This window comes from Tamandua tetradactyla, chromosome 1 (assembly GCF_023851605.1).
Source record: "Tamandua tetradactyla isolate mTamTet1 chromosome 1, mTamTet1.pri, whole genome shotgun sequence".
Lineage (NCBI taxonomy): Eukaryota > Metazoa > Chordata > Mammalia > Pilosa > Myrmecophagidae > Tamandua > Tamandua tetradactyla.
Genome location: NC_135327.1, coordinates 203,567,023 through 203,586,708, shown reverse-complemented (window position 1 = coordinate 203,586,708; position 19,686 = coordinate 203,567,023). Strand labels below are relative to the sequence as shown.

Sequence of the window (19,686 nt, the reverse complement as noted above, 5' to 3'; positions counted from 1 at the left end):
TTAGTCTGGAGGCGTATTTGCTATTTCTAGATTTTGAGATGTTGTGCTATATATGTAAAAGCTGGTATTTCCTTAGAACATCGAATACCTGTGTGTATTTACTTCTGTAGCCCTGAAAGACAGCACTGCCATATACAACTGCAAAAGAAACTGAGATTAGGCTTATCTCTAATTGGAGATAAGAGCTGATTTGGTTGGGACTAAGGTAAATCAGAATACAGGGGTAAGGAGAACATTGTTGTTATTTTAGTTCACCTACTGTATGAGACCAAAGAAAGAGAAGTTGGAGTTGTCCAAAACCTAAATTTTCTGTAGCACAAAATCTAACTCAACCTGTCCGAATAGCTCATTTAAACAATCCAAACACATGGAGCCCAGAATGGGAATGAGGACTGGTAATTCTGTATAGTTTAATATATCCCAGGATATGCTGAGCATCATGATAATTAGAAAGCATTGGCGAGTACCTTGAGGGAGAGGAGAAAAAAATATGGAACTATTAAGTGTTAAGCTCTACCATCGGGGAAACCCCTGATACTATTTCAAACATCAGGGACCCCTAAGTCAATAGACCAAGGCGTTGATCCTGTGGCTTGCTCTTGTGAACCTTATTTATGTAGCAGAGAAGCTACCTACCTACAGTTATGCCTAAGAGTTACTTTCAGAGGACCTCTTTTGTTGCTCAGGTATGACCTCTCTCTTTCTCTCTCTCTATGTGGGACATGATAATCAGGGATGAAGTTTCCCTGGCAACATGGTACCTGAATCCTGAGGAAGAGCCTGGCCCTGGCACCATGGGTTTGACAGTGTCTTCCTGACCAAAATGAGGAAAAGAAACATAACAAAATAAGGTATCAGTGGCTGAGAGTTCAAGTAGATTTGAGAAGCTATTCTGGAGGCTACCCTTACCAAACTTTCAGCTAGATATGGTTTGCCAACCCTCAACCAAAATCATTCTTGCCAACTCTAAAGAACAACTAGAGCTCTATCTGTAATTTTACAAAAATTTCATGCACTATGATTACTTTCAAAAACCTACAACTTCCAAATGAGTTTCTAGTCCAGTTAAGTCGTGAAACCCAGCTTCTCCAAGAACACCAACTAGTTTCACCCCCCATCCCACTTTGCAATGTGAAAAACTTAGAATGGGTATAGTCCAAATACCCCTAAAGATTAGGAGAAGGATTAAGGAGAAAGAGGGGTTACAACAAGCAAGATAGGATTTAACAAATAAGTAAAACTGCTGAATCATTATATTGATATTTCTTTTAGTCTCCAGTGTTGTAAGCAGCTAGAAGGAAAACCCTAAAATTGCTGAACACTAACCCATACCAAACTTTGAAATTGGTTCCACAACTACTTGTTACAATGTACTTTGAAATTTATTGCTTTTTTGTATATATCTCACAATTTAAAAAATGCAAAAATGACTATATTCTTTAAAAACCTATTTAGACAACTGAATATCCATAGGCAAAAGAAAGAAGTTATAACCAAACCTCACACCACATACAAAAATGAACACAAAATGGATTAACAACCTAAATACAAGAAACTAAAACTATGAAACTATTACACGAAAACAGACAAATCCTCAAGACTTTGGATTAGGCAATAGTTTTACCACTTCTTTGCTGTTACAAAAATCTTTTTTGTTGTTGCAACAACAATAAAATAGACAAACTGGACATCACTGACATTAAAAACTATTGTGCTTCAAAAGGATGCCATTGGCGAATGAAAATGAAAACACAACATATCAAAACTTATGGGACGCAGCAAAGGCAGTGCTAAGAGGGAAATTTATTGCCCTAAATGCCTATATCAGAAAAGAAGAAAAGGCAAAAATTCAAGAATTAACTGTCCACTTGGAAGAACTGGAGAAAGAACAGCAAACTAATCCCAAAGCAAGCAAAAGGAAAGAAAAGGATGCCATTAAGAAAAAAATGAAGACAATCCACAGAATGGGAGAAAATATCTGCTATCTGATAAGGGACCTGTAACCAAAACATACAAAGTATTCTTACATCAATAATAAAAAGACAACCTAATTTTAAAATAGGCAAAGAATCTGAATAGATATTTCTCCAAAGAAGACATATAAAGGTCAATAAGCACATGAAAAGATACTCAACATCATTAACCATCAGGTAAAAGCAAATCAAAACACTATTTCATATACTACCACTTCATATCCACTAGGATAGCTATAATCAATAAGTCATATAAAATAAAAGGTGCTGAAAAGAAGAAACTAAGAAAAAGAAAAAACTCTCATACACTGCTGATGGGAAGTAAACTGGTACAGCTGTTTTGGAAAACAATTCTGTAGTTTCTCAAAAGATTAAACACAGAATTACCATGACCCAGCAATTCCATTCCAGGAAAAATGAAAATATGTCCACACGAAAATTTATGCAAGAATGTCCACAGCATTATTCATAAGAGACCCCAAATGGGAACAAATTAAACACCCATCAACTGGTGAATGGATAAATAAAATGTGGTATACCCATACAATATGATTCAACCATAAAAAGGAATGAAGTTCTGATACATGCCACAACATGGAAGAACCTTGAACCACGCTAGTGAAAGAAGCCTGTCATAAAAGACCACAGTATTGTACGACTCCATTTATAGTAAATGTCCAGAATAGGTAAATATAGATTTAGCTAGAGAAGGTAGATTAGTGCTTGCCTAGGATGTGGGTGCGGGCAGGAGGTGTGGTGGGGTGGGGAGTAACTGCTAGTGAGTACAAGATTTCTTCTTTAGGGTGATAAAAGTGTCTTAAAGTTGAATATGGTGAAGGCTGCACAAGTATATGAATAGAATAATAATAAAAAAACACTGAATTGTACACTTTAAATGTATGAATTGTATGCTTGTGAATTATATCTCCAGCTGTTATTAAACAAAAATAAAAGATGAAGGGTACCAAGGAACTTTTGTAGTAGCTATTTTAACCAAAATATTTCAAAGACTCCACTAATAGTACAAAGACAACCAAAAAATAAAAAAAGTTGCCCAAAAAAGCTTAATACTTTAAATTACATCTCCAATACTAGTATAACTCTTGGGAAGACACACAGCTAAACCCTTGTTTTCTGTATGTTTACATTTATACTCTAGAGGTGAAGATGAAATTTGTTTTTTCCTGGGCTGCGTTCAGGGCCAAGGTGTTTTTTTGTTTCTCTCTCCTTTAAAATAGCTAAACTGCATTAGTCCTTAAAAGTTATATTTACCCACTACAGAGGAATCCCAATAACCCCCCCTTCACAAAATGCCAAAATTTAAAATTATTAAGAATTAAATCACATTTCAGAGTAGAAAAAGTATGAAATGGCTATCCATGAGAACAGGGGGAACCTACTACACCTTACACAAAAATTTTAGATGGATTAATATTTCATCTTAGTATTTCATCTTTTAGTTCAATCTGTTTTTATAGTTCTTATTCTTTACATTCTTTTTTTTAGCATCGCAATATTCATTTTACGATGAAATTAATATTTCACGTATTTTTTAAAAGGTAGGTGTGTGCATATATCTGCAGAACTTTAGAACCAAGATAGGGAAAAGCCCTGCAGAGTAAAATAATCAACAAGGTAAAAACTCGATCTGAAGTCGTGATTAAAAAAAAAAAAATACATATTTTACAGGCTATGTTTTAAATATAAAATATAATAAATACAAATGATTTAGTAATTTGCAAAAATAAGCATGTTTCTATATCAAAATCTATGGGATAAAGCCAAAGCCAAACTCAAAAGCAAATTAAGTCTTAAATTTATACAGAAAAAGACTGAAAATAAATACACATTCTGCAAAATGCCATTTTAGCACAGAATAGGAAACAGAAGTTAAAATAAAAATTAGATATTCATAAAAAGACTTGATTAATATTAAAAGCTTGTTCCTCAAGAGGGACTAACAAAGTAATCTTGGTAAATCTGAAATAAATAAGAATATAAGGTGACAAAACTAGAATGGGCATAGCCCAAATATCCCTAAAAAGTGGGGGAAAGATCACATAAGTGATGGTTGAGTTATACAGAGAAGGTAAGATTTAACAAATTAGTATGACTGCTGAATCATTATATTGATATTTCTTTTAGTCGCCAATATTTTACAGCAGCTAGAAATAAAAACCTAAAAGTGTGGAATTGTAACCCATATGAAGCTCGGAAATCTGTTCTATGACTAATTGTTGCAATGTGCTTGGAAGTTTATTCCATTTTTGTATATGTATTTTTCACAAAAAAAGAAAAAAGTCAATTGCGATGCTAAAAAAGAATGTAAATTATTACTTTGAAAAAGGTCTCAGAGAGTCAATGCATAAATTTCAGCAAATATTTCAAATTAAAATTACAAAAGACTGTTAGTTCTAACAGTAATAATCGCAATCTTTCTCGGAGACAAAAGACAGAATACAATATTAAAATCAGCCTACTGGAGAGTAAGAAACTATTGCTCGATACCAATATTAATGAATAGGTAAGAAATAATAGGGGGTAAAAAATTCACAGCATTTCCTATTTCTAAAAAAAACATGATATCTACCATGCCCCCAAAATCAGTCATCCAAGAGTACAGTAAAGTGATTATAAAGACTTACTTCCTTAGTGGTTATCAATCATAAATAGAAAAGGAAACAAACTATACAGAAAGTTTCCAAATTCATCTAGTAATGTACACACCTACATGAAGATAGTATTAACTTTATAACATATACAGTAAAACAAGATTTTAAAAAAGAGTAATTTATACCATTATTATTCCTTGAATGTCAAATTCTCCTCGAACTAATTTATGAATATAAAGCAATTGGGAAGGGGTTTAACTTGAGAATGTACATTTCATTTTAAAGTCTAAATGTAAGAACAGTCACAAAATTCTTGGCAACAAACTGTACTTTCAGGTAACTACTGCATATGAACTGGGAAGAACTACAGGGAAAAGGGAATTAGGGAAAAGGTGAGAAAAACGCAGCAGACTTGAGATTCCCTCAAAACTTTGTTTTCAGGAATTAAAACAGATTTCTCAACTTTAATGAACATAAAGGTTTGTTCCTTCTCCTAAATAAGAAAGCTGAACTAAAAAATCAAGCATATTGAGTTTTTAATTTATATTTATTTTCTGGAATAATGACAATATTCTAAACCTGATCATGGGGATGTATGCACAATTATGCCAGGGGTTGTATATTTCAGATGTGTGAATATATCTCAATAAAATTTCATAAAGGAAAAGTTAAAAAAAAACAAAACAGAGCAGACCATTCATAATAAGGGATGGCACTGAAATCCTGGAAAACTGTCCATACTTGGATAAACGGTTGTGGGGCAAGCATTTCCAGAGCTATTTTCAGAGACATTCATGACGACAAAAAATTTATAAAAAACACAGATTAAAGGAATCTAAAAATTTATCAGGAACTTTCATTTAAATTAAAGACTGCTGTATGAATTCAATACTTATTTCAATGCTGCAGTCAGCTCAAAACAATTTCTTAACTTTTCAAAAACTTTCAGAGCACTCGACCCAATTCCCTAGAAATTTTTTATTTAAAAATAAATCAAAAGAACAAATTTTGACAAGAGGAATATCAAATTGCCATCTTTTGAGCATGGAAACAGTGATGAAATACGTTGTTTCTCTTGATAAGTATTATAAACATTCCTCTTACATTTTAAAACTGATACATGTTTTCTTAAGTAATAGTCGTAAATAAATGCTAAGTTAAAAACTATTTGAAGTAACCCATAAGGTGAGTAAAATGCAGGGAAGAATAGAAAATATTAACAGAAGTATAAAATGTTTTAAACCTCAGGTATGGCACATGAAACGCGACTTCACCCCATACCTTCCCCCACTAAAATCAGCAGGTTAATTATATTACCAAGCCTATAATAGAAGAGCAGAAGAGACAAAAACAAATTTTCTCATATGCAAATGATATATGATTCTGATTGCCACTCCCCTTAAAAAATTTACACCAAAGAGCACTCCTTAGATTCAAACAAATTTACCAATGACATCAAGATGGGTAAACTGTTTATAGCTACAATTTCATTAAGCACTTCCAAGTATGAACATCTAAGTATGTTTAAAAAAATGCTAAAAAAATCAAAACCAAAGCAAAATGCTTCTTGATATACTTTTAACAACTATAAGCTACACCAGACTTCTTTAGCCTTCAAAACACTTTTTTTCATTTACCTGTTCTGAGTTGGAAAAATCCCAACAATACACTATTAACACTGTTTTATGGCCTCTAATGAGAAATATAAAACTCAATTCCAAAAGTTTCTACTTGCATTTCTCACTTAGCAAAAAAGAATTAATCTATCCTAACATAAATGAGAGGCGACTTTATAGGATTAGAATGAGTTGTGAAGCTAGATTTTACATCACTAGACAAAAAAAAACAAAACAAACCAAAAACAACAAACAAAAAAACCCAAAACTTCCAGCTCTTTCCATTTTATTTCGCAGCTAAATACCTACCTTATTCAAAGATATGGAAAGCTGTGAGATAAGTGACTTCAAAATACAACACATTTAAGCATGTCATTCATTGTTGTTTTAGTTCAATTGCCTTCAAATACTTAAAATAACTTTCCCTAACCCTTTTTTTTTAAACCTCTAAGGAGACTTCTTAAAATACCTTCTACTTATATTCAGTTTCTAAATATACATCAGGTTCTTGAAAGATACTAAGTTACCAAGGGCAACATCTAGATCCTTTTCAACTAATTCTGAGTTGACAGAAATTTCTTTATGATGAAATAACCCTGTAGGAATCTTCCATCCTTCTAACAGTTTTTCACCCTGCTTATTTTTAAAACAATGAAAAAAACTGGAGTAGTTTAAATACAAGTCTGGTTGATTATTTTTTTAACAGCTGGAATTCTAGTTAACATTGGTAATTATGAAAGATTTTACAGACTGAAAAACAAAAGAAATACCTTTATTTTGGTCTATATCTAAATCAATCCATGAACCATGCATACTGTCCTTGAAAGAGCTTACATCAATTAATATATACTAAAAAACAACATACTTTTAAAAATGAAAATCTGTATAACTGTTTCTTCCTTTCCCTGTACAAATATTACCATAATTAAATATTCAATAAATTGCTAAATTACTTAACATAAATAGGAAATTTTTCATATACTCTCCAAATTACCGAAGAAAATGTCTACATGTAAATGAAATTCTGTATCCACCTATAATGAATAGAATAAAATGCTAAGTTATGACACTGGAACCCAAGGCACAAAAATCATACACAGACACAAGAAGGCTACAAATCCCATTCATGAAAGAATGCACCAAACACATTAGCATTTATTTTCTTTTTTTGTAAGCAAATGACAAAGACCCAGTTTACCAGCTTTACTTTTTATAAACCTAAGCTTAACATTACATATTTAAACAATTCTCAAAACCTACTAAGTTGCCAGCATTCATGCATGACTAGAAAACATCCTTAATTTATATTAAACCAGAAATGTATCACCATTAATGTATTAATATCTTTCACTACTAAATACTGGAAAAAAAATGAAATTATTTTTGTAGAAGATTCATCCTGGCAATGTTAACTTCACAGCAAACAAACTACTTGGCTCACATTTCAAACAAAACAGAAAGAGCAAGATTCATGCTGGTGTTAGTGTACAATTTTGTCCTAGCACTACTAGAGAATCACGGTTCACCTTGGATTAAGTTTAATAAAAAAGCAAAGTGCATACAGAAATTTACAACAATTTTTAAAGACAAAAATGAAAAAAAATGGTCCTATTAACGTGGTCCCAACAATAAACTCAAAAGTCTATGACAAATAGGTGCTTCGATGAGCTGTTTATAAATACTTTAGATTAGGTACAGTTATACTGAAAGTTGAGTTCGTTTGTAATCTTCAAAAAAATGTTCCTGTTAATCCTCAAATGGTGCTTGTTATAGTTTAACATTTCTGTTAAATGCGTGCGTTGAATTACTTGTTATCCAAGCGTAGCGGCTGCTCCTTACCATTTATTGTTAAGGACTTTAACTGGCCATCTTCTTCAACTTCTACTCTTTCTTGACCATTCTCAGAAATCCTGTAGGATAAAATTCACGTAAAAACCTTTTTTTTTTGGAAAGTAAATATATGTGCGAATATATATAAATATTTTTAAAAGACATAGCCACAAGCGAAATAAACTCCACAGCTAATGAACACAACTGAAGACAACCCATTGACAGTGGACCTTCCTTTCATGAAACAGATGTATTATAACAGAAATAAACTCTGTCTCAAATACTATACAGATGAATACTAAATACACGCAGAGATGCTGTTCATAAAAAACAGTAACAATGTTTTAAAAGTTCCATTTTACCAATCTAACAATGCCAAAAAAAATTACACATTAAACATGGATCTAAATAAAGATCATTTCTAATAAATAACACTAAAATGTCCAAAAGGTTTTTGCTCTGGCTAATTGAGATTTTAAATAGAATTTTCTCATGATGTCAAGATTTAATGTATACCTTAAATTTGACACTGGCAGATATGCAGAGTAAAGGTAGCATCAATGTACCATTACACCTATTTTTTTTAAATATATAAAAACCACCGTACCTCTTTGTAGTGATTTTTCTGCCATTAACTATTTTAGTAGAAGTTGATATAGATTTGAAGTTGCCCATCCTATTACCACCAAAGGATGTTGAAGAAAATGAAGTAAGGCTTCCATGCCCCAGTGAACCAAATGAAGTAAATCCTAAAGGAAAACAGAAAAGATTAAAGATTAATTTATCAAAATATTAATGTAATGCAAAAAAATCACTGAGTTTCAGAATAATAATCTGATACAAGAAATGAGTAATAAACCATACAAAAATGTATCAAACTGCATAACAGACAATGTATAATTATCCAAAGGAAAGGAAGATTTTCACTTTGCTTTGAATCACTAAATGTGTGCTGTGTGGGATCAGAAGAGGAGAATAACTAGCTTTTTCTTTTGAGTCATATTCTCTCTCTCCTTGTCACAGTGTTTTCTGGGACCTTAATGGCATTTTCAACATGCAAAAAATTTGCCCTATTTATGGGTAATCTACCTTGCCCCATCACAGAGGAAGCAGCATGACCACATTTATCTTTATGAGAAACAGACTGACTTCACCACCATTTAACAGTAAACTCAACTTGCTTACTCTCTCTTTGCATTATAACCCCAGGGGATAAAAATTATTAAATGCTCAACGAATTTTATAAAGAATGTTGTAAATAATCATCTGGAAAAAAATTATGCATTATATAGTTCATGGAGACCATTTCAATCTCATGGCTATCAAACTACAAATGTTAACAAACATTAACTTTCACAAACCACCAATTACTGCCATTTCTCAGTAAATCAAACCCATCTTTGATATTCTGAGACTTTTTTGATGGCTTGTTAAAAGAGCTTAATACTTACACTGTTTACAAAATACCCATATGTAAAATTAACAACCCACACACCCTAAAATGATTAATCACCTGGGCTTTAATATTGTCTAGGGCAAGTGATGTCTAGAAGAATTACAATGTAAGCCACATATGCAGTTGTTGTTTTTTTCTCATGGGCAAGCACCAGGAATTGAACCCTGGTCTCTAGCATGGCAGGAGAGAATTCTGCCACTGAGCCGTCATTGCACCGCCCTGTAATTTTAAGTTCACTAATGGTCTCACTTTTTAAAAAATTTAAGTAGGTGAGATTAATTTTTATATATAATTTAACCCAATATTCTCAAAATATTATAACTTCAACATGTAACGTATTTTAAAAATTGAGGTATTTAAACTTTTTCATACTGTGTATTTGAAATCCAGCGTGTATCTTACAGTTTATAATACACCTTAATTTGGACCAACCACATTCCAAGTACTCAAGAGCCACATGTAACTTAGTGGCTATGGCATTTGCCCATGCAGGCCTAAAAGTAAGCTTGGCCCCCATGCCCCATTTGCTAGCAATCATTTCTTAAATGAAATACTATTGCCCTGATATTTTTAAACAGATAAATTCAATTAATTATGCTGGCATCAGGAAATCATCCTTTCTTTTACTCTCCCTTAACTGGCTGCTAGAATATTACATGCTATCTAATGGGAGAATTTGTTGGGGAAAAATGACAAAAACTGCTCTTTGTATTAAAATCAATCAAACGGACTACATATTAGTACCTTTTCTACAAATTATGCTGTTAGGAGGGTAATAAAATTCTGAGCTGTATTTTGACAGCATCCTGTATAACAAGCACTGCCAAATCTTACCAGGGGCTTAATAAAAATGAGAGGATCAAGGAAAAAAACATAATAGTTCTTCTACTAAATAGGGAAGTGGATTGGTTTCAAAGAAATAGAGTTAAGATTCTAATTCTTTAGGTAATACACACAATTACATCATGACATATGCTTATCACTCTAGTTTATAACCTGTCTTCACATAAATTAAATATTAACAACTACATGCATGGCAAGGCAATTATTAATAGTCACTATTCACTAATGAGGAAAATTGAGATTCAGAAGTCAGCACTTAAATCATGTAGGCAGTACTGAAGCCTAACCTTCTGATTCCAGTAAGTTGTGTTTTTGTACTATATTCCTCCTAGAATACTACATGTGTGTACATATTTATTTCTTTTTTAACAGCAAAGGAGGTTAGAAGGATGTAGTGAGATTACCTAGGCAGGTTTTTTTTTTGCATTTATTTACTCAAAATACACGTTACTCATTTTAATAAAGAATTCATTTTAATATTACCCTTTAATAGTAAAAACATTCTTGGGAAGATCAGGAAGAAATGTAGGTTGTCACACACATATCAGTACCTATACAAATAAAACTGGCAAATCTATAAAGGTATTCTACTGAGATGAAAATACATACTTCAAATCTGCTGTAACTAAAAGAATATTCTGGTTATAAGCACAAATATCTATTCAGATATAGGTATTCAGATTTAATACCTGTATCAAAAGAAGGAAATCCACCTCCAAAAGATGGAAACCCACTGAAGGCAGAGAAAAAAGATCCTGTGTTCCTATTTCTGGTTCCACGGAGGCCTCTTGGATTTCCAAAAAACTCCTCAAATGGGTCTTCTAGAAACAAAAATGATATACTGTAATATCTTCATTCAAGGTTATTTTATTTCATTGGGGATCTGAGATAAGGAAAACAGGTTAATGTCTTATACTATTTTCTTCAGCACAAGTTATCAAAAAGTTAAAATTAAGTACCTTTTTTACAAAGTACATGAAAAATCACCTTCCAGGTTTTATTTCCTAGATTAATTAAGATAAAGTTAGAATATATCATAAAATAACCACACTGTTAAAAGACAGTTCACACACAAAAAAAAGACAGTTTACATACAAATATGAAATATTTTCTTTTTTTGGTATGGGCAGGCTCCAGGAATCAAACCTGGGTTTCTGGAATGGCAGGTGAGAATTCTGCCACTGAGCCACTGCTGCACCACCCTGGTAAGAGACATTTTAATTTAACTTTTCATTTAAAGCATTCTTAGATTCTATTCCTGATAACATTTGAAATGGTTGCACACTTAACATACTGTAGTTCACTAACTCTGAACTGTCTTCTCCAAAGTAATTCAGAAATAAACATAAAAATGGATTAGTCTAAAGTGCATATATATAAACATACAGAGAGAATGGGATAACAAGAGAAGTAAACTGTATATAATTGGCAAATATGGGTCAAAGATGTTTGAGAGTCCCTCTTTTCTGCAGGTTTGCTAAGTATTATATGAGGACAAATCTGAACAAATGTTAACTGTTGAACATAATATTTTGCTTTAAGCTATTGTAACAGAAAATTACTAACACAAGTAAATACCATTGCCACTGGATACCAAAACGGTCCTGAAAAGAAAAACAGGATTAGCACCGACAGTCTAATCTCTTTGTTGTTGATATCAATCAACAAGTACTTTCTGAAAAGAGTTATTACCCACATTTGACTAGTCAAGAAAATAATGGCCTAAATAAAACCGGTTAACACACAGCACTGGAAGCCAAATAAAACTAAGATTCAGAACTTTATAAACAAAAGTTACAGAAGGATAATAGTACTTAAATGTTAATTCTGGCAGTCACGTGAAAAGTAAAGAAGAACTAGGTAGAGGGATTCAAGCCTGGGGGCAAGCAAGGTTGGAGTATGCCAAATATGATCTACCATTTAGATTTATTTAACGTTCATTTATTTATAAACGTTCATAGTTTAAAACATTAGTCTTATAGGAACCTTGAACAATAATGAAGAAAGCTCAAAGGCTGTAGAAGCTTAAGCAAAGCTCAGAACAGGGGCAGAGAATGAGAAGTGGTATAAATTTGGCCCTTGAAAGAGAGCTATTCTGAATAACAATTGGAGACACATCTAAAGCTAAGCCAAGGAAAATGGTGCGTGAAGATAGAACTATTTAGAAAAAAATGGTCATTAATAAGATAATTAAAAGAGGTGGAAAAGAGAAAGTATTGAAAGGAAGGAGAAAGTTAGTGCATCACTTGAAAACTCGCTTCCAAGATGACCAAGAAAAAAAAACTGTGCCAAAAAAGGCCTCGACCAAAGAAGGCCTATTCACTGCATGAACTGTACCCACTGGGTGCCCAATATAAGGCCTTTGAGAAGCTGTCATTAGGAACACAACAGAGACCACATGGAAGGAAGGAACATCTTTGAGGCCTATACGCTTCTCTAACTGTAAGTAAAACTACATCATTGGGTGAGGTGCCCCATTCACAGCAAGGAAATGAACCATTTTCCTAAAGCCTGAAGTGACTGCCTCAAGACTTCCACCAAAGCCCATGTAAGGATCTGAGACCTTAAAGACCGAAAAAACTAGTTTCTGGGGAAAAAAAAAAAGGAAATAAAACTTTAAAAACAACAACAACAACATTTAATGTAGAAATAAAAATCTACTATAGTAACTCCATTCATGGAGATTTTTTAACAAATAACAGAGAAAGATGATGAAAATTGTTACTGTTAGCAAATTCCACACTCCACAGTAAATTCCACCCTTTAAAAAATAAAATTTATATGTGTTGGGAATGTTTGTGCTTCTTGTAATTTTTTTTTCTAATTAATAAAAAATTTTTTTAAAAACTGACCCACAAAAAAATAAATAAATAAAATTTAAAATTTTATATATAAGCTACTTTAAAAGCAAGTCTTCCTGGTATACTGCCATATTTTAAAGAAACAATAGGAGAAAGACATCGCATCATAAATTATATCCAAAGCTAGTGAATAAAAAAAAAAAAGTCTTCAGAGGCTATTCTAATAAAGTCAAAACACTCTATGGCCAGAAATGAACACTACACACCAATTCTGCCAGTGGTTTAAAAGTTTTCTCTGTATTAGAGCTATTTAAAAAAAAAAAACCCACTCATGTTGAACCATCTTTCCATTTCTGGTATAAACCCAACTTGGTCGCGGTGTATAATTCTTTTCAAGTGTTGTTGGATTCAATTTGCGAGTATTTTGTTGAGAATTTTTCCATCTATGTTCATTAGGGAGACTGACCTGTAGTTTTCCTTTACCATCAGGGAATCCCCTGAAACTGCGTCAAACTTTAGGGACACCCAAATTAATAAGCCATGCTCTTGATCTTCAGGCTATTTTGTTGCTCAGATGTGGCCTCACTCTCTCTAAGTTCGACTCTACTAGTGAAATCATTGTCCCCACATCCCTACGTGGGGCATGACATCCGGGGGTGAAAGTTTCCCTGGCAACGTGGGATCCGGCCCTTGCACTGTGGGATCAACAATTTCATCCTGACCAAAAGGGAGAAAAGTGTAACTAACAAAGTATCAGTGGCAGAGAGAATTCAAATAGAGTCGAGAGGCTACTCTGGAGGTTGCTCTCATGCAAGCTTCAGTCAGACACTGGCACCTATCATAACCTACCAAATCCCAATCAGGACCATTCCAGGCAATCCTAAAGAACACCTAGGGCAAGAATGAGCTGAGACTCAGCATCAAAGGATTGAGAAAAACTCTAGAATGAGCTGAGACACAGCGTCAAGAGATTGAGAAAACCTTCTCGACCAAAAGGGGGAAGAGGGAAATGAGACAAAGTGTCAATGGCTGAAAGATTCCAAACAGAGTCGAGAGGTTATCCTGGAGGTTATTCTTATGCATTAAGTAGATATCACCTTGTTATTCAAGATATAACAGAGAGGCTGGAGAGAACTGCCTGAAAATGTAGAGCTATGTTCCAGTAGCCATGTTTCTTGAAGATGATATAATGATACAGCTTTCACAATGTGACTGTGTGATTGTGAAAACCTTGGGTTTGATGCTTCTTTCATCTACCTTGTCAACAGACAAGTAGAACATATGGAATAAAAATAAATAATAGGGGGAACAAATGTTAAAATAAATTTAGTTTGAAATGCTAGTGACCAATGAAAGGGAGGGGTATGTACAAGTTTTTTTTCTGTTTTCATTTTATTTCTTTTTCTGAATTGATGCAAATGTTCTAAGAAATGATCATGATGATGAATATGCCACTATGTGATGATACTGTGAATTATTGATTATATATGAAGAACAGAATGATCAAACTAGGAATGCTTGCATTTGGTGTTTTTTGGTATTTAAAAAAATTAAATTAAATTAAATTAAAAAAAAAAAAGAACATCTACAGCAATAAATAAGATTCTACAAGGGTTCCATGCACTTGTTTAACTTTCCAGAAACCTACAACCTGCAGATGGGTCCCTGGACCAGATAAGTCCTGAACCCTAGAGGGCACAGCCTCTCCAGAACATCAAATAGTTTCATCTCCCTACCCTATACTAGCGACAGACCCTTCCAAATACCCCTAAAGAGAGGGATGGAAAAGATCAAAGGTGATAGTGCAATTATACAGAGAAGATAGGATTTAACAAATGAATATGAATGCTGAATCATTAAACTGATATCTCTTTTAGTCTCCAGTATTTTAGAGCACCTAGAAGTAAAAACCTAAACTTGTGAAATTGTAACCCATGTCAAACACTGAAATATGTTCTACAACTAATTGTGGTGTTGTACTTTGAAATTTATAGCTTTTTTGTATATATGTTATTTTCACAAAAAAATAAAAAGTCAATTGTGATAATAAAAAAAATAATTAAGCCCTCTAGCCTCCTACATTCTGGAGCAGCTAGAGGGAAAAATCTGAGGGGATCACATGGTAGCCCATGATAAACTCTGGGATCTGTCCTGTAACTACTTGTTGAAGATTGCTTTAAAAACTATTGCTTTTCTATTTCTTTGCTTTGTACATATGCTATACTATACGATTAAAAACATTACAAAAAAAAAAGTATCAGAGACTTGGGAGTTAAGTATGTATTTCTTTCATTTTTTCCGCTCATCATTCTTTAACAAATACATACCTAGTATGAAATAAATAACACAGCTGGATTACATCACAGTTAGATTAAGTCATCACTTGCTATTTAGAAATTTAGCTGAATTTAGAAATAGATAGTATAATGTAGGACACTAATTTAATAATGTTAGCTAGCCTTAAAATAATGAACTTTATTAAGTTAACTATTTTGATGGATTAGAAGTATTGATTTAGGAAAAGGATTCCTATAAAAGGCTTAATTTGGAAAAAGGCTGAGAGACTTGGAGTTAGGGTACTAACCAGGCTATAAGTTCCTTGAATCCCTGGGAAATATTATTTTGAATCCTTAACAACTTATACGTAACAAGTACTCAGTAAATGTTTCATGATGATCTAAAGCATTTTTAAAAATAACAAAGAAATAATAATTAGGTATACGATACATGGAAATGAATGAAATAATCACATAATGTTGGAACTTGAATCCAAAATTGATCTGAATCCAGTCTATGATCTTTCCACTATGCCATTTTTTTCTTTAATTAAATAAATAAAAAGCATTTTAAAAGATGTGTTTACATTAATAAAGACACTATAACTTCAAAATATTTGTTGAGGTACATGAAAAATTAAGTAAAAATAAAAATAAATAAAAAACTAGTGGCGTTTTGCAGCTCTGAAAATCAGCATTGCTACATACCACAACTGTTAATGAAACCAAAAATGAGATCAAGCTTCATTTAGAGATAAGAATGTAGAACGGAAGACATACTCCGTATTTTAGAACTTCACCTACCGTATGAAAGAAAAGTAAGAGAAGTTTATGTTGTCCAAAACCTAAATTTTCTATAGCACATAATCTAACACAACTTGTCTGGATAACTCATTTAAACAACCCAAACATACGGAGCCTAGAATGGGAATGAGAGCTTGTAAGCTTGTATAGCTTAATGTAATACCCTGATACATCCCTGAGTATACTGAGCAGATAATTAAAAATCGCTGGCAAAGACCCTTGAGGAACAGGAGGAAAAATATGCAACTATTATGCTTAACCACTGGGGAAACCCCTGATACTGTCTCAAACATCAGGAACTCTCAAGTCAATAAATAAGCCAAGCCCTGGATCTTGAGGCTTGCTCTTATGAAGCTTATTTCTGCAGTAGAGAAGCTAAGTCTACCCATATTTAATTAAGAGTTATTTTCAGAAAACCTCTTTTTGCTCAGATGCAGCCTCTCTCTACGCCCAACTCTGTAAGGAAAATCATTACCCTCCTTCTTATGTGGGACATAACAACCAGGGGTGAATGTCTCCCTGGCAATGCAGGAGATGACTCCCAGGGATGAACTTGGTATGGGATCGATGAAGCCTTCCTAACCAAAAGGGAAAAAAGAAATGTAACAAAATAAGGTTATCAGTAACTAAGAGAGTTCAAATAGAGTTGAGAGGCTATTATGGAGGTTACCCTTACACTAGCTTCAGCTAGATATTGCTAACTACCATGGTTTGCCAACCCGCAATCAAAACCATTTCTTTCAACTCTAAAGAACACACCTAGGGCTTTACGTGAGGTGCTACAGAAGTTTCACATACTAAGATTACTTTCCAAAAACCTACAACCTCCAGATGGTTCCTAGGCCCGTCAAGTCCTGAAATCCTGGGGGCAGACTCTTCTAGAACATAAATTAATTTCATCCCCCTAAGCCATAATATTGACACCCTTCCCAACATGAAAAAGTTAGAATGGGCATAGCCCAAATACCCCTAAGGATAGAAAGAAAGATCAAAGGAGAAGGTGGAGTTATAACAGAGAAGATGGGACTTAACAAATGAGTATGACTGCTAAATTGATATTTCTTTCAGTTGCCAGTGGATCGATTAGAAGCAGCTAGAAGGAAAAAGCTAAAATTGAGGAACTGTAAACCATAACAAACTCTGAAATCTGCTCTATAACTACTTGTTACAATGTACTTTGAAACATATTGCTTTTTTGTATATATGTTTAATTTCACAAAAAAAATGTCAAAAGGAGGGCAGGAAATGGTGGCTCAGTGGCAGAGTTCTTGTCTGCCATGCCAGAGACCTGGGTTGGATTTGCCGTACCTGCCCACGCGGGGGAAAAAAACAAACAAAAAAAACAAGCAATAGCACATACTAAAATGCAAACCTCGGGAGAAAAAGGTTGTTTGGATATTGTTTTTATTGTTGTTTTAGTACTTCCCCAATACTCAATCAGTGTTTAGAATAGTGCCTGGCACTAAATAGCAGATAGTAACAAATTATCTGCTTAATTAAAATATTTTCCAACATCATGCAATTATATTTGGTTTTAAAGCATGATTTTTATCCACATCCTAAAACTTGTAAGATGTGTTTTCTAAAGTTGCAAAAATATATCCAAAGCCAAGGATCCAAAACATGCAGGATGCACCAATTATCTTATTTTGATTATCAAAAGAAGTCTGGTTTTTAGATGAAGAACCTTGCAATCAGGAAGAATTAGAATCTTCATTCCCAAAACAAATAACTTGTTCTCACAGAAGGAAAACAACTAAGATGATATCTTTCATTTGTGTCCTTTCTGTCTCCCTACTCTAAGAATGCCACTATTTTTTTTTCATTCTTTCCAACATCCTATCTCCTACCTTATCATTTCCTTCACATACACTAAACCTACCTGGAATTATAATAGATACACAAGAAGAATTAAAGATGAATACAAGTGTTCACCAAAACTTGTTAAGTCCTAATACAATGTAAAAGGTTCCTGGGTTCTGAGGTTTAGCCTACTTTCACACATACTGTGTATGTAAAATAGATACACAAGATATCTTATCTAACTTTCAAGTACATGACTTTCTCAAGTTTGTAGGCTGAACTAAGCTATTCTTGTTTTACATTACCCACAAGTTTACCAAGGACACCAAAATTCCACAAGAAAAATAGATGATAAAGCAAAATCTACAGAGGACTCTATAAAATCTACAGTCTCATTCAAGGACTAACTACTACGCAAACTCCATTAAATCTGTATTAATCAACCACTAGACAAGGTGCTTCCTTTACTGTGGGGGAAAAAAGAATAACAATCAGGAAAAGCTTGGCTTCAAAAACTACATGCAACACACATGCGCACACACACACACACACCATGAAAAATTTAGATTGCTACAGGAGTGGCCAAAAACACAGTTCCCAGTGCCAAGAAAACGATTCTCACTATTATCTTTTCAAGAAACCATTTCCTCTGTCTATTCGAGGGAGTTGGAAAGGTAGGATGTCAGGGGAAACAATTACCTTTAAATCAGTTAAGCATATACTGAAAAACTGAAGGAAAAACACAAAAACAAAAACACCTGAGAGCCACTAATACAGTATCCCACCCTCATTAGCCAAAATAATTTTAAGTGAAAATAAGGTATTTACAAATACCATCTTGATATTTCAATGATATGGCTTGCAAATGTCCAAAGAACCATATCTTAACTTGGTTTATAATTTTCCAAGAAAATCTCATTAGAGTCAAACTGTGAGGGGAAAAAAAAAAAATAAGTGAAAGAAATACTTACCAGCCTTCTTCATTCACTCACTACCATGTTTTGTAATCAACTTTTAAAGGTTACATACAAAACTGATTTCATTTTAATGACTTCAGCTATAAACCAGTCTAATGTATTTGTATATTGCTATTAAGTCTTATTCCTTGCATTCTTTTAATTATGTGTACATGTATGGATGGATAAAAAAACTTGGTCCTTAATCAAGAAACATCTATTACAAACATGAATCACTGTAGCACTAATATGTGTCAACTTCAGGCTCACATGTAAATCATTATGCCTTATATTTTTTCTAACTCCTAACTTTTCTTAGCACATCTCCATTTAAAGGTTTTCCCTTCTTTCTTCTTCAAAATTTGCTGCTTCTAAATGTACAGACTAGGGGAAAAAATATAAGTAACTATGTTAGAAGGACCAAAAGACTAAACCATTTAAGGAATGTTAAGCTCTCGCTTATAAGTCAAAGGCAATCTATAGGATGCTTGATTTAATGTGTGAAGGGATTCCCCCAGTCTTTTCTTTCTTGGAGCCAAGATCGCAGCGATTATCTGATCAAGTAAGTATCAATGCACTAGAACAAGAAATTTTTTTTATTCTAGATAAACTTTATGGAAGTTAAAACTTCTTATAACACAAAGAAGCAGAGTAGTTTCTTTTAAAATTTATTGTTAAACAAGTAGTGCCTCAAGTTCCGCCCCGCTGTATTCTTC

General features: G+C 33.3%; 1 protein-coding gene across 4 annotated transcripts in view; it reads right to left on the bottom strand.

Annotated features, from left to right (window-relative positions):
- The window catches only part of DNAJB6 (DnaJ heat shock protein family (Hsp40) member B6), a 129,877-nt gene that overhangs the window by 43,233 nt on the left and 66,958 nt on the right, over positions 1-19,686 (bottom strand). For 3 of the 4 annotated variants that reach the window (XM_077151464.1, XM_077151471.1, XM_077151479.1), the window contains 3 exons: positions 11,020-11,151; positions 8,639-8,780; positions 8,041-8,111 (listed from right to left, as the gene is read on the bottom strand). In XM_077151464.1, coding sequence (XP_077007579.1) covers positions 8,041-8,111; positions 8,639-8,780; positions 11,020-11,151 — 345 coding nt within the window. Of the gene's footprint in view, positions 1-6,510; positions 8,112-8,638; positions 8,781-11,019; positions 11,152-19,686 lie in introns of all 4 variants that reach the window. The other variant, XR_013171314.1, reaches the window with a different exon arrangement.